Here is a 16,307-nt window from a genome sequence, read left to right as displayed (position 1 = left end):
TGTGTTCATTTGTGAGAGATGAAGTCACAAAGAGATTAACATTCAGGGATCCAGGTCCCACAAGGGATTAACTACAATAATGATCAAGGTGGTTAATAGGGCTGCAAGGCAAACAAGATTGACTCCTTCCCTCACCTCCTCTAGCCTTTCCCTAACTCCCTTGTCTCCACTCACCCTCTCCTCCACCTCTCCGGTTCCCACACACCCCCTCCTCCACCCTCTCCTTGACACCTCCCCAGAAAGAGCCAATGGCATTGTCGAGGGGCACTTGCTGCATAGGGAAATGGGAGCACTGGACTAGCCAGTGTGACCGCCTGTTCCAGTGATGGTTTGTTCTTTTCTAATGGACATTTTAGTTCTCTCTGAACCGAGGTCCTGACTCACCGCTACCTTCCACTAAATCAGGTCAAAATTTTCAGATGGCGACTTACCCGATCTCTGAAGTTCAACAATGTGAAAATTATGGTCTTTAGTCGGCTGCCTATAGGAGGCCCGGAGAGAAACTGTCTCCAGTGGTCGGCACACACGGAACAACCCTGCCTGGGGTCAATGGACTTGGTGGGCTGAGCCTTTACGTCTGCATCTTGGAGCAGGATTCTACCTCAGGATTCTACCTCAGGATTCTACCTCAGGATTCTACCTCAGGATTCTAACTCAGAGTTCTAACTCAGAGTTCTAACTCAGAGTTCTACCTCAGGATTCTAACTCAGGGTTCTAACTCAGGGTTCTAACTCAGGGTTCTAACTCAGGGTTCTAACTCAGGGTTCTAACTCAGGGTTCTAACTCAGGGTTCTAACTCAGGGTTCTAACTCAGGGTTCTAACTCAGGGTTCTAACTCAGAGTTCTACCTCAGCGTTCTACCTCAGCGTTCTACCTCAGCGTTCTACCTCAGCGTTCTACCTCAGCGTTCTACCTCAGCGTTCTACCTCAGAGTTCTACTTCAGAGTTCTACTTCAGGATTCTAACTCAGCGTTCTACCTCAGGGTTCTACCTCAGGATTCGAACTCAGGATTCTAACTCAGGATTCTAACTCAGGATTCTAACTCAGGATTCTAACTCAGGATTCTAACTCAGGATTCTAACTCAGGATTCTAACTCAGGATTCTAACTCAGGATTCTAACTCAGGATTCTAACTCAGGATTCTAACTCAGGATTCTAACTCAGGATTCTAACTCAGGATTCTAACTCAGGATTCTAACTCAGGATTCTAACTCAGGATTCTAACTCAGGATTCTAACTCAGGATTCTAACTCAGGATTCTAACTCAGGATTCTAACTCAGGATTCTAACTCAGGATTCTAACTCAGGATTCTAACTCAGGATTCTAACTCAGGATTCTAACTCAGGATTCTAACTCAGGATTCTAACTCAGGATTCTAACTCAGGATTCTAACTCAGGATTCTAACTCAGGATTCTAACTCAGGATTCTAACTCAGGATTCTAACTCAGGATTCTAACTCAGGATTCTAACTCAGGATTCTAACTCAGGATTCTATCCCAGAAGTTCTATCCCAGAAGTTCTATCCCAGAAGTTCTATCCCAGAAGTTCACCTCTGGAGCTCCACCCATGGGAGTTCTATCTCAGGGACTCCACCTCAGGGTCTCCCGTCTCAGTGTCTCCGTCTCAGGGTCTCTTTCTCAGTGTCTGTCTCAGGGTCTGTCTCAGGGTCTCCGTCTCAGTGTCCCCATCTCAGTGTCTGTCTCAGTGTCTCTTTCTCAGTGTCTGTCTCAGTGTCTGTCTCAGGGTCTGTCTCAGTCTCTGTCTCAGGGTCTCTGTCTCAGGGTCTCTGTCTCAGGGTCTCTGTCTCAGGATCTGTCTCAGGGTCTCTGTCTCAGGGTCTGTCTCAGGGTCTGTCTCAGGGTCTGTCTCAGGGTCTCTGTCTCAGGGTCTGTCTCGGTATCTGTCTCAGCGTCTGTCTCAGGGTCTCTGCCTCATGAAGTGACTCTAGAGAAAGACTCCATCCTTCAAATGATAACGGCTGAATTCTAGAGTAACGTTTACTGAACGGAAAACTCTTGTTAATAATGTGAAGATAGACAATCTGCACAGTTAGAGAATGGGTTAGTCTGCAGAGAACAAGTATTTTATACTCAGGTCAGCACAGGTTGCTAGTTAATTTGATCAACATGCAAGGGGTGGAGGTCAGTGTTGTTTAGTCATTGGGTTAATCTGGTCAGTTCCAGTTTAGTGGTTTTGGTTATCGGGTTTTGCCCGACTCACCGATGGAATACCATTACTAGGATCCATCTTGTGATCTTTCAGAAACCGTCCTGTTGTAACTCCCAGCAGCTGGGCCTTGGGAGACAGTATTGTGCAATTATATTTCATTCCAAAATACCACAGTACATTGTATTTCTTTATCTTAATGTGAAGGAAAAATCTCGCACTTGCTATTGTCAGCCGTGGATCAATGATTAACACTCTTCTTTCCAAGTCAGAACTGTCACGAGGTCATGTCCTACTGACAGCATAATCCAGGCCCAAGCTCTGAGGGAATGTTACACTGTTCAAGGTGCCATCTTCCCAATGAGATGTCTACCCTCTCAGGGTATCCATGACAGTTTTTCGATGAGGGCTAGAGGAATTCTCCCCAGTGCCGTGGTCAAGATTTCCTCAACCAACATCACAAAAACAGATCATCTGATCATCATCTCATTGTGGTTTGCGGGAGTTTGCTTTCTGCAAATTGGCAACTGAATTTCCTGAATTACAACAGTGACTACAAAAAAATACTTTTCATCACAAAACATTATGGACCTGAAATATGAACTATGTTTTTCTGTCTCTCCACAGATCACAGAATTGGTATGGCGCAGGAGGACATTGTGTCTGCAGTGACTCTCCGAACGAGCATCATGACTTGGTGCCATTGTCCTGCCTGTTCCCTGTACCCCTACACATAGAACATAGAACAGTACAGCACAGAACAGGCCCTTCGGTCCTCGATGTTGTGCCGAGCAATGATCACCCTACTCAACCCCACGTATCCACCCTATACCCGTAACCCAACAACCCCCCCTTAATCTTACATTTTAGGACACTACGGGCAATTTAGCATGGCCAATCCACCTAACCCGCACATCTTTGGACTGTGGGAGGAAACCGGAGCACCCGGAGGAAACCCATGCACACACGGGGAGGACGTGCAGACTCCGCACAGACAGTGACCCAGCCGGGAATCGAACCTGGGACCCTGGAGCTGTGAAGCATTTATGCTAACCACCATGCTACCGTGCTACCATGCATCCAGTTTCCTCTGTTCTTGGATCCCTTTAAGAATTTTACCCCTTATTTTACATTGTCTCTCCATGTTCTGACTACCAGAACACATCACCTCACACTTCTCCACATTGAACTTCATCTGCCACCTCTCTGCCCACTCCACCGACTTGTCAATGTCCTTTTGAGGTTCTACACGGTCCTCTTCACAGTTTACAATACTTTGATGTTTTGTGTCATCCGCAAACTTTTAAATTGCCTCCGAAACACTAAGAGCTAGATCATGAATATAATATCAGGAAAAGCAATACCAACTCCCGGAGAACACCACTATAAACCTTCCTCCAGCCTGAAAAAATATCCATTGACTATTACTCTCTGCTTCCTATTATTCAGCCAGTTTTGTATCCACATTGTCAATGTCCCTTTTATTCCATGAGCTATAAGGTTTCTCACCAGTCTGTTGTGTGGCACTATATCGAGTGCCTTCCGAAAGTCCATGTACACTGCATCAACAGCATCACCCTCATCAACCCTTTCTGTTAACTCCTCAAAAAACTGCAACAAGTTAGTTAAACATGATTTCCCCTTTAGAAATCCACGCTGGCTCTTCCTAATCAAACCACATTTTTCCACCTGACTACTAATTCTATCCCAAATAATTGTTTCTAAAGATTGCCCAGTACTGAAGTTAACTGACTGGTCTGTAATATCTGTACAACCTTTTTTGAACAAGGGGGTAACATTTGCAATTCTCCAGTCCTCGGGGCCCCTCCCCTGAGTCTCGAGAAGACGGGAAGATTATGGCCAGCCTCTCCATTTCCATCCACACTTCCTTCAATATCCTTGGGCGCATCTCATCTGGTCCTGGCGTCTTGTCAACTTTCAACACCGACAAGCCATTCAACACTTCCTCCTAATCAATTCTGAACCCTTTCTAAGGCCAGAGTTACCTTGTCTGTCACCATGTCCTGGGCACATCTACCTCCTTGGAAAGATAGATGCAAAGTATTCATTTAATTTTTCAAACAATTATTGCTTTCTCAGAGTTACAAAGTCAATGCGCAGAGTAGACAGGGCAAGCCCTTAATCCACCTCCTTGCTTGCTCGAAAAACCGATTCAAGTTAAAATTGAATCTGATTCATGGTCTTACAGAAGATCCCAGCTGACAATAGCAGGCATTAAACCTGATCTGGGACTTGATCGTATACTTGATCTTAACTAAAAGGCCAATTTAATATCTCAGCCATGCTACCGAGACGGGTGTAAATCCCTTTTCGGTCCTTAATTGGCCCTACTCTTCCTTTTTTTCACCCTTTTACTAGTCCACCGGGGCGGAAGGCCAAGGGGCAAACAGTTGCTCATGGCCCACATGCTACAGAATGGTTCCAGATATCCTGTGATCGTGAAAGGTGTTAAATAAGTGCAGGTTATCTCTTCTTTCTCTTACAAATTCAAGATTGAGTGGAGAATCTGGATGCGGAGGTGGGTGAGTGTACAGAACATTCAAGAGCTCTTTTACTTCACTTTCCTACAGAGACAAAAAGAGAGACATATTAAATATACCCCGCACAGAGCAGAAACAGGAGCACAGTCCCCAAACCATCAGCCAACACAGACATATTCAATATACCCCACACAGAGCAGTGACAGGAGCACACTCCCCAAACTATCAGCAAACACAGACATATTCAATATACCCCACACAGAGCAGAAACAGGAGCACACTCCCCAAACTATCAGCCAACACTGACATATTCAATATACCCCACACAGAGCAGAAACAGGAGCACACTCCCCAAACCATCAGCAAACACAGACATATTCAATATACCTCACACAGAGCAGAAACAGGAGCACACTCCCCAAACCATCAGCAAACACAGACATATTCAATATACCTCACACAGAGCAGAAACAGGAGCACACTCCCCAAACCATCAGCCAACACAGACATATTCAATATACCCCACACAGAGCAGAAACAGGAGCACACTACCCAAACCATCAGCAAACACTGACATATTCAATATACCTCACACAGAGCAGTGACAGGAGCACACTCCCCAAACCATCAGCAAACACTGACATATTCAATATACCCCACATAGAGCAGTGACAGGAGCAAGTTAACCCAAAACATCAGCAAACAAAGAGGCCAGAAGCATTCTGAATGGAAACGGTGCAAGCGAGGACAGTTCTCATCAAGTTATAATGTTTTGTTTGGACAATATAAAGGGAGCTTTACTCTGTATCTTACCCCATGCTGTACCTGTCCTGGGAGTGCTTGATGGGGACAGTGTAGAGGGAGCTTTACTCTGTATCTAACCCCATGCTGTACCTGTCCTGGGAGTGTTTGATGGGGACAGTGTAGAGGGAGCTTTACTCTGTATCTAACCCCGTGCTGTACCTGTCCTCGGAGTGTTTGATGGGGACAGTGTAGGGGGAGCTTTACTCTGTATCGAACCCCATGCTGTACCAGTCCTGAGAGTGTTTGATGGGGACAGTGTAGAGGGAGCTTTACTCTGTATCTAACCCTGTGCTGTACCTGTCCTGGGAGTGTTTGATGGGTACAGTGCAGAGGGAGCTTTACTCTGTATCTAACCCCGTTCTGTACCTGTCCTGGGAGTGTTTGATGGGGACAGTGTAGAGGGAGCGTTACTCTGTATCTAACCCTGTGCTGTACCAGTCCTGGGAGTGTTTGATGGGGACAGTGCAGAGGGAGCTTTACTCTGTATCTAACCCTGTGCTGTACCAGTCCTGGGAGTTTTTGATGGGGACAGTGTAGAGGGAGCTTTACTCTGTATCTAACCCCATGCTGTACCTGTCCTGGGAGTGTTTCATGGGGACAGTGTAGAGGGAGCTTTACTCTGTATCTAACCCCGTGCTGTACCTGTCCTGGGAGTGTTTGATGGGGACAGTGCAGAGGGAGCTTTACTCTGTATCTAACCCCGTGCTGTACCTGTCCTGGGAGTGTTTGATGGGGACAGTGTGGAGGGAGCTTTACTCTGTATCTAACCCCGTGCTGTACCTGTCCTGGGAGTGTTTGATGGGGACAGTGTAGAGGGAGCTTTACTCTGTATCTAACCCCGTGCTGTACCAGTCCTGGGAGTGTTTGATGGGGACAGTGTAGAGGGAGCTTTACTCTGTATCTAACCCCGTGCTGTACCTGTCCTGGGAGTGTTTGATGGGACAAAATGGATGGATCTGTACCGCTGTCACTCGGTATGTAGCAAGCTCTGAATGAACCTACTAATTCTAATTAGTGAATGATATGTACTCCGATCCTACAGCACAGTGCGGTATACAGCCATGTAATAATTAATGTGTAATATTTACTGTGTAACAGCCGTGTAATATTTACCTGTGTAATATTTACCGTGTAACAGCCGTGTAATATTTACCTGTGTAATATTTACCGTGTAACAGCCATGTAATATTTACCTGTGTAATATTTACCGTGTAACAGCCGTGTAATATTTACCTGTGTAATATTTACCGTGTAACAGCCGTGTAATATTTACCTGTGTAATATTTACCGTGTAACAGCCGTGTAATATTTACCTGTGTAATATTTACCGTGTAACAGCTGTGTAATATTTACCTGTGTAATATTTACCGTGTAACAGCTGTGTAATATTTACCTGTGTAATATTTACCGTGTAACAGCTGTGTAATATTTACCTGTGTAATATTTACCGTGTAATAGCCGTGTAATATTTACCTGTGTAATATTTACCGTGTAACAGCTGTGTAATATTTACCTGTCCCTTTGCTAAACAGTCAGCTATATTGTTTAGGAGTTTGTAGAAAACTTCAAACCAGGGCAGGAAACTGGAAGATAAATGAAGGCGCAAATGAAAAAGCTGCAACACCTGAGTATAAAGGAATGATGGACAGAAATTGTTCCACTTGACAGCTTTCATTTAAGTATTTATTTGATTATTTATTACCGTGTTGCGTACTTTTTCAATGGGTTTAGGTTTAGGTCGACTGTGGTAAAGGACAAAGAACAATCCTGAGTAAGAAAGGTTAACTGGGGGAAAGCCGGTTTTAATGGGGTAAGAATGGATGTGGGCTGAATGAACTGGAGTCATTGGGCTGCAATGTCTGGCCCTCCCCATGGTGGGATTTCCCCACCCCCCTCCCCACGGGGGGTCCCCCAGTGGTGGGATGGGTGAGCCACGCACAACACCTTAGACATCAGAAGGAGCGATAGATCCCGCCAGCAACCAATGGTAAACACGGCACGGAGAGCAGAAAATCCCACCCAAAGCTCGGCAAGAAACACAGTAACTGAGTAACCTGCAAAGAGGAGATAAAGATTAAGGTGAAGACGTTTGTTTATGACAGATGTCAGGTGGATGATATAATAGAGACTCAGGCTGAATACTGAAGGTTTAGCGGGGAAGTGAATAAGCAAAGAAGAGAAACAAAGAGAGAGTACAAAAAGAGGCTGGCAGTAAAGACAAAGAGGCTGGCAGTAAAGACAAAGAGGCTGGCAGTAAAGACAAAGAGGCTGGCAGTAAAGACAAAGAGGCTGGCAGTAAAGACAAAGAGGCTGGCAGTAAAGACAAAGAGGCTGGCAGTAAAGACAAAGAGGCTGGCAGTCAACATTAAGGGAATCCCAAAGTCTTCTAAAGGAATATAAATAATGATTTCCGGTGGTGACAGGTGCGTGGAGGTCACACATTGGGTGGGTCTTGCTGGAACTTTCGGATTTTGGCCCTTTTCCCCTTTTGGGGGGAAATTTTATCGGATTGATCTCCAGGGAACTAAACTGCAGCAACTAAAGGAAATAAACAGAAATAAAATACAGGATGAACAGGTGCGAGCGATAGTCTGCCTGAGAGCTCAGGTTCGGGTCAGAGTTCTGCGGGAGGAAAGATGGCGGGAGCGAGCTTGCCGGGTAGGGCAGCGCCCATTGTGGTGGATAATGATGGCCTCGCTGGTGGATGGCACACTCGCCCCGATAAAGGAGACCCTGGGAAAGATGTTGACGGCGGTGCAGGAGCAAGGAGAAGTGTTGAAGGGGGGGAGGCAATAGTCGCCGCACAGCGACCAGTTCACCTCGATGGGTGAGGAGCTGTGGAAGGTGTAGGATAGTAACAAAGGGCTGAGAGCACCTGGAGAACAGATCACAAAGGCAGAATCTGGGAATTGTGGGGATACCCGAGGGGCTGGAGGCGGATGGGGTATTTTGCCGAGATGTTTGCCAAGATGTTGGGGGAGGAGGAGGACCCCTGGACAGGGCTCACCAGTCACTCTGGCTGAAACCAAAGGCGAATGAATCACCGAGAGCTGTGATAATCCGAGAGCTGTGATAATCCGAGAGCTGGGATAGTCCGAGAGCTGGGATAGTCCGAGAGCTGGGATAGTCCGAGAGCTGTGATAATCCGAGAGCTGGGATAGTCCGAGAGCTGGGATAGTCCGAGAGCTGTGATAATCCGAGAGCTGGGATAGTCCGAGAGCTGTGATAATCCGAGAGCTGGGATAGTCCGAGAGCTGGGATAGTCCGAGAGCTGTGATAATCCGAGAGCTGGGATAGTCCGAGAGCTGTGATAATCCGAGAGCTGGGATAGTCCGAGAGCTGGGATAGTCCGAGAGCTGTGATAATCCGAGAGCTGGGATAGTCCGAGAGCTGTGATAACCCGAGAGCTGTGATAATCTGCTTTCCCAGCTACCATGTGAAGGAGAAGATGCTGAGATGGGTGAAGCAGAATCGAGGAGTGAGGTAGGAAGGCAATGGTATTCGTAAATACCAGGATCCTCCGGCAGAGCTGGCAAGAGGGCGGGCAGCCTTTGGCAGGGCAAAGGCAGTGTCGTACAAGAGCAACATGCGGTTTGGGGTGGTCTACCCGGCAAAGTTAAGAGTTATACACAACTCCAGGGACTATTACTTTGAGACAGTGGAGGGGACGGAGGTTTGTGAGGGCTGAAGGACTGGGACTGAATTGAGTTTGCACTTTGCTTTTCTTCATGTTGCGGTTGGGACGGGCTGGGTTTGGGACGTTGGGGTAATAGGTTTGAATTTGTTTCCCTTTGTTTGGGGTGTGGTGGGATGTTTGGATGGACGGGATTGGTACAGATAGAGGCGGTACACAGAGTGCACCCGACAAACTCGGGGATGAGCCGGTTGTTTGAAGGGGTGGAGGATATTTGTGGGCGGTGTGGGAGGGGCCTGGCCAATCACGTACATATGTTCTGGTCCTGTCCGAAGATGGAGAAATTCTGGAGGTTATTTTAGTCTTCTAAAGTTTTAAATTTAATGGGTTTAGTCACGGCAGGAGGGCTCAAAGGCATGGTTTGCACCTCTTGCTCTATGTGGGAATCCGGGAACATTTCCAGTCCCCGGGATCAGCATGTGTGCAGGAAGTGTGTCCATCTGCAGCTCCAGGGAATTCGGGTTTCAGAGCTGGAACGGCGGCTGCGGACACTGTGGAGTGCCCGCGAGTCTGTGAGTATCGTGGACAGCACGTTTAGAGAGGTGGTCACACCACAGCTGAAGGGACTTGAGGAAGGAAGGGAATGGGTGACCACCAGGCAGTCCAAGAGAAACAGGCGGGTAGTTCAGCAGTCTCCTGAGGTCCCGCTTGCAAATCGGTATTCTAGTTTGGAGGCTGAGGAGGCTGGTACCTCCAGCGAGTGCAGACAGAGCTAAGCTACTGGCATCACTAGCAGCCTGTCTGCACAGGAGGCCGAAGACAGGAAGAGTAATAGTAATGGGGGATTCTATAGTCAGGGGGAAATAAGGCGCTACTGTGGCCGTCAATATGACTCCAGGATGATGCGTTGCCTCCCTGGTGCCAGGCTCCAGGCTCCGGGATGTCACTGAATGGCTACAGGGCATCCTGAAGGGGTAGGGTGATAAGGCAGAGGTCATGGTGCATGTTGGTACCAATGACATAGGTTGAAAGAGGGATGAGGTCTTGGATCAAGACTTCAGGGTGTTATAAATAGACTAAAAAGCAGGACCTCTGGAGTTGTAATCTCTGGATGACTCCCAGTGCCATGTGCTAGCGAGTACAGAAGTAGGAGAATAGCACAGATGAATGTGCGGCTTAAGAGTTGGTGCAGGAGGGCAGGGATTAGATTTTTGGACATAGGGGCAGCACAATGGCACAGTGGTTCGCACTTCTGCCTCACAGCGCCAGGGACCCGGGTCTGATTCAGGCTTTGGGTCACTGTCTGTGTGGAGTTTGCACTTTCTCCCCGTGTCTGCGTGGGTTTCCTCCGGGTGCTCCGGTTTCCTCCCACAGTCCAAAGATGAGCAGGTTAGGTGGGGTATGGTGGTAGGGAGGGGGAGTGGGCATGTGTAGGGTACTCTTTCGGAAGATTGGTGCAGACTCGATGGACCGAATGGCCTCCTTTTTCACTGTAGGAATTCTATGACTCTAATTCAAAAATGATGTTTGGGATCAAATCTTGTTTACTGGAATTGGCAAAGTGCCAGTTCCATGAGGCCCAGAGTCCTGGTCCTTACCTGAGGATGCAGAGGCACGTCTTTGATCCACCAGTCAGCCGGCAAAAGCCAAACCGCTGATTGCCATCGATATCTGTCAACACAAAGGTGAACTGCTGGACCATCGAACTCTCCCACACCCTGTCAAAGAGAAACATGTTCATCGTCCAGCAAACACAATTCAAATCCAGTAACCAGCTGGGCTCTGTGCTGACCCAGTGACCAGCTGGGCCCTGTGCTGACCCAGTAACCAGCCGGGCCCTGTGCTGACCCAGTAACCAGCTGGGCCCTGTGCTGACCCAGTGACCAGCTGGGCCCTGTGCTGACCCAGTAACCAGCTGGGCCCTGTGCTGACCCAGTAACCAGCTGGGCCCTGTGCTGACCCAGTAACCAGCTGGACCCTATGCTGACCCAGTAACCAGCTGGGCTCTGTGCTGACCCAGTAACCAGCTGGGCCCTGTGCTGACCCAGTAACCAGCTGGACCCTGTGCTGACCCAGTGACCAGCTGGGCCCTGTGCTTACCCAGTAACCAGCTGGGCTCTGTGCTGACCCAGTGACCAGCTGGGCCCTGTGCTGACCCAGTAACCAGCTGGGCCCTGTGCTGACCCAGTAACCAGCTGGGCCCTGTGCTGACCCAGTAACCAGCTGGGCTCTGTGCTGACCCAGTGACCAGCTGGGCCCTGTGCTTACCCAGTGACCAGCTGGGCCCTGTGCTGACCCAGTAACCAGCTGGGCCCTGTGCTGACCCAGTGACCAGCTGGGCTCTGTGCTGACCCAGTGACCAGCTGGACCCTGTGCTGACCCAGTAACCAGCTGGGCTCTGTGCTGACCCAGTGACCAGCTGGGCCCTGTGCTTACCCAGTGACCAGCTGGGCCCTGTGCTGACCCAGTAACCAGCTGGGCCCTGTGCTGACCCAGTGACCAGCTGGGCTCTGTGCTGACCCAGTGACCAGCTGGGCCCTGTGCTGACCCAGTAACCAGCTGGGCTCTGTGCTGACCCAGTAACCAGCTGGGCCCTGTGCTGACCCAGTAACCAGCTGGGCCCTGTGCTGACCCAGTGACCAGCTGGGCCCTGTGCTGACCCAGTGACCAGCTGGGCCCTGTGCTGACCCAGTAACCAGCTGGACTCTGTGCTGACCCAGTGACCAGCTGGACCCTGTGCTGACCCAGTGACCAGCTGGGCTCTGTGCTGACCCAGTGACCAGCTGGGCTCTGTGCTGACCCAGTAACCAGCTGGGCCCTGTGCTGACCCAGTAACCAGCTGGGCTCTGTGCTGACCCAGTAACCAGCTGGGCCCTGTGCTGACCCAGTGACCAGCTGGGCCCTGTGCTGACCCAGTAACCAGCTGGGCTCTGTGCTGACCCAATGACCAGCTGGACCCTGTGCTGACCCAGTAACCAGCTGGGCTCTGTGCTGACCCAGTAACCAGCTGGACTCTGTGCTGACCCAGTGACCAGCTGGGCTCTGTGCTGACCCAGTAACCAGCCGGGCCCTGTGCTGACCCAGTAACCAGCTGGGCCCTGTGCTGACCCAGTAACCAGCTGGGCTCTGTGCTGACCCAGTGACCAGCTAGACCCTGTGCTGACCCAGTGACCAGCTGGGCTCTGTGCTGACCCAGTGACCAGCTGGGCTCTGTGCTGACCCAGTAACCAGCTGGGCCCTGTGCTGACCCAGTAACCAGCTGGGCTCTGTGCTGACCCAGTAACCAGCTGGACCCTGTGCTGACCCAGTGACCAGCTGGGCCCTGTGCTGACCCAGTGACCAGCTGGGCCCTGTGCTGACCCAGTAACCAGCTGGGCTCTGTGCTGACCCAGTAACCAGCTGGACCCTGTGCTGACCCAGTGACCAGCTGGGCCCTGTGCTGACCCAGTAACCAGCTGGGCCCTGTGCTGACCCAGTGATCAGCTGGACCCTGTGCTGACCCAGTGACCAGCTGGGCTCTGTGCTGACCCAGTAACCAGCTGGGCCTTGTGCTGATCCAGTAACCAGCTGGGCCCTGTGCTGACCCAGTAACCAGCTGGGCCCTGTGCTGACCCAGTGACCAGCTGGGCCTTGTGCTGACCCAGTAACCAGCTGGGCCCTGTGCTGACCCAGTGACCAGCTGGGCTCTGTGCTGACCCAGTAACCAGCTGGGCTCTGTGCTGACCCAGTAACCAGCTGGGCCCTGTGCTGACCCAGTAACCAGCTGGGCCCTGTGCTGACCCAGTAACCAGCTGGGCCCTGTGCTGACCCAGTGACCAGCTGGACCCTGTGCTGACCCAGTAACCAGCTGGGCTCTGTGCTGACCCAGTAACCAGCTGGGCTCTGTGCTGACCCAGTAACCAGCTGGACCCTGTGCTGACCCAGTAACCAGCTGGGCTCTGTGCTGACCCAGTAACCAGCTGGGCTCTGTGCTGACCCAGTAACCAGCTGGACCCTGTGCTGACCCAGTGACCAGCTGGGCCCTGTGCTGACCCAGTAACCAGCTGGGCCCTGTGCTGACCCAGTGATCAGCTGGGCCCTGTGCTGACCCAGTAACCAGCTGGGCCCTGTGCTGACCCAGTAACCAGCTGGGCCCTGTGCTGACCCAGTAACCAGCTGGACCCTGTGCTGACCCAGTAACCAGCTGGACCCTGTGCTGACCCAGTAACCAGCTGGGCCCTGTGCTGACCCAGTGACCAGCTGGGCCTTGTGCTGACCCAGTAACCAGCTGGGCCCTGTGCTGACCCAGTAACCAGCTGGGCCCTGTGCTGACCCAGTGACCAGCTGGACCCTGTGCTGACCCAGTAACCAGCTGGGCTCTGTGCTGACCCAGTAACCAGCTGGGCCCTGTGCTGACCCAGTAACCAGCTGGGCCCTGTGCTGACCCAGTAACCAGCTGGGCTCTGTGCTGACCCAGTAACCAGCTGGGCCCTGTGCTGACCCAGTAACCAGCTGGGCCCTGTGCTGACCCAGTGACCAGCTGGACCCTGTGCGGACCCAGTGACCAGCTGGGCCCTGTGCTGACCCAGTAACCAGCTGGGCCCTGTGCTGACCCAGTAACCAGCTGGGCCCTGTGCTGACCCAGTAACCAGCTGGGCTCTGTGCTGACCCAGTAACCAGCTGGGCCCTGTGCTGACCCAGTAACCAGCTGGGCCCTGTGCTTACCCAGTAACCAGCTGGGCCCTGTGCTGACCCAGTGACCAGCTGGGCCCTGTGCTGACCCAGTAACCAGCTGGACCCTGTGCTGACCCAGTAACCAGCTGGGCCCTGTGCTTACCCAGTAACCAGCTGGACCCTGTGCTGACCCAGTAACCAGCTGGACCCTGTGCTGACCCAGTGACCAGCTGGGCTCTGTGCTGACCCAGTAACCAGCTGGGCTCTGTGCTGACCCAGTGACCAGCTGGGCCCTGTGCTGACCCAGTAACCAGCCGGGCCCTGTGCTGACCCAGTGACCAGCTGGGCTCTGTGCTGACCCAGTAACCAGCTGGGCCCTATGCTGACCCAGTAACCAGCTGGGCTCTGTGCTGACCCAGTGACCAGCTGGGCCCTGTGCTGACCCAGTAACCAGCTGGGCTCTGTGCTGACCCAGTAACCAGCTGGGCCCTGTGCTGACCCAGTGACCAGCTGGGCCCTGTGCTGACCCAGTAACCAGCTGGGCCCTGTGCTGACCCAGTAACCAGCTGGGCCCTGTGCTGACCCAGTAACCAGCTGGGCTCTGTGCTGACCCAGTAACCAGCTGGGCTCTGTGCTGACCCAGTAACCAGCTGGGCTCTGTGCTGACCCAGTAACCAGCTGGGCCCTGTGCTGACCCAGTAACCAGCTGGGCCCTGTGCTTACCCAGTAACCAGCTGGGCCCTGTGCTGACCCAGTGACCAGCTGGGCCCTGTGCTGACCCAGTAACCAGCTGGACCCTGTGCTGACCCAGTGACCAGCTGGGCTCTGTGCTGACCCAGTGACCAGCTGGGCCCTGTGCTGACCCAGTAACCAGCTGGGCCCTGTGCTGACCCAGTAACCAGCTGGGCCCTGTGCTGACCCAGTGACCAGCTGGACCCTGTGCTGACCCAGTGACCAGCTGGGCCCTGTGCTGACCCAGTAACCAGCTGGGCCCTGTGCTGACCCAGTAACCAGCTGGGCTCTGTGCTGACCCAGTAACCAGCTGGGCTCTGTGCTGACCCAGTAACCAGCTGGACCCTGTGCTGACCCAGTAACCAGCTGGGCTCTGTGCTGACCCAGTGACCAGCTGGGCCCTGTGCTGACCCAGTAACCAGCTGGGCTCTGTGCTGACCCAGTAACCAGCTGGGCTCTGTGCTGACCCAGTGACCAGCTGGGCCCTGTGCTGACCCAGTGACCAGCTGGGCTCTGGGCTGACCCAGTAACCAGCTGGGCTCTGTGCTGACCCAGTAACCAGCTGGGCTCTGTGCTGACCCAGTAACCAGCTGGACCCTGTGCTGACCCAGTGACCAGCTGGACCCTGTGCTGACCCAGTAACCAGCTGGACCCTGTGCTGAATATTCGCAACATCATGTTGTGCTCAATATGCCATCACATGACATGAAAGGTCTACCCTCTGATAGACACAAATCAGGAAACGCATGCTGTTGGGAGACACCTGCAGATGGATTTTCCGTTGCTGAGACTAAGTGTTGACAGAGGGACAGGATTCGTGGAGTTCCACGGCATCAAAGACGGTGCTGCACCTGGACCAATTTAGTGACTGTTAAGGGGGTTAGCTACGGCGTCACGTCAAATGGGAACTGGTGAGGGATTCAGCGGATTTGTGATTGACACTCAGCAGGCTGACAAGCTGCATCCGCAGATACACACTTCACTCCCCACACACACTGCACTCCCCACACACACACTGCACTCCCCACACACACTGCACTCCCCACACACACACTGCACTCCCCACACACACTGCACTCCCCACACACACTGCACTCCCCACACACACACTGCACTCCCCCCACACACTGCACTCCCCACACACACTGCACTCCCCACACACACACTGCACTCCCCCCACACACTGCACTCCCCACACACACACTGCACTCCCCCCACACACACTGCACTCCCCACACACACTGCACCCCCCCCACACACACTGCACTCCCCACACACACTGCACTCCCCACACACACTGCACTCCCCACACACACACTGCACTCCCCCCACACACTGCACTCCCCACACACACTGCACTCCCCGCACACACTGCACTCCCCCCACACACACTGCACTCCCCCCACACACTGCACTCCCCACACACACTGCACTCCCCCCACACACACTGCACTCCCCCACACACACTGCACTCCCCACACACACACTGCACTCCCCCACACACACTGCACTCCCCACACACACACTGCACTCCCCACACACTGCACTCCCCACACACACTGCACTCCCCACACACTGCACTCCCCCCACACACACTGCACTCCCCACACACACTGCACTCCCCCCACACACTGCACTCCCCACACACACTGCACTCCCCCCACACACTGCACTCCCCCCACACACTGCACTCCCCACACACACTGCACTCCCACACACACACTGCACTACCCCCACACACTGCACTACCCCCACACACTGCACTCCCCACACACACACTGCACTCCCCACACACACTGCACTCCCCCCACACA

General features: G+C 52.4%; 1 protein-coding gene across 2 annotated transcripts in view; it reads right to left on the bottom strand.

Moving 5' to 3' along the window:
• The window catches only part of LOC119957070 (DENN domain-containing protein 1B-like), a 91,446-nt gene that overhangs the window by 36,550 nt on the left and 38,589 nt on the right, over positions 1 to 16,307 (bottom strand). Inside the window, exons 5-8 of one of the 2 annotated variants that reach the window (XM_038784706.1) lie at positions 10,707 to 10,826; positions 6,988 to 7,057; positions 4,674 to 4,754; positions 2,224 to 2,298 (exon numbers count right to left, since the gene is read on the bottom strand). In XM_038784706.1, the coding sequence (XP_038640634.1) occupies positions 2,224 to 2,298; positions 4,674 to 4,754; positions 6,988 to 7,057; positions 10,707 to 10,826 (346 nt within the window). The remainder of the gene's footprint in view (positions 1 to 2,223; positions 2,299 to 4,673; positions 4,755 to 6,987; positions 7,058 to 10,706; positions 10,827 to 16,307) is intronic. The other variant, XM_038784707.1, reaches the window with a different exon arrangement.

This window comes from Scyliorhinus canicula, chromosome 25 (genome assembly GCF_902713615.1).
Source record: "Scyliorhinus canicula chromosome 25, sScyCan1.1, whole genome shotgun sequence".
Lineage (NCBI taxonomy): Eukaryota > Metazoa > Chordata > Chondrichthyes > Carcharhiniformes > Scyliorhinidae > Scyliorhinus > Scyliorhinus canicula.
The sequence above is the reverse complement of the archived record's forward strand: the minus strand, read 5'-3'. Positions and strand labels throughout refer to the sequence as shown.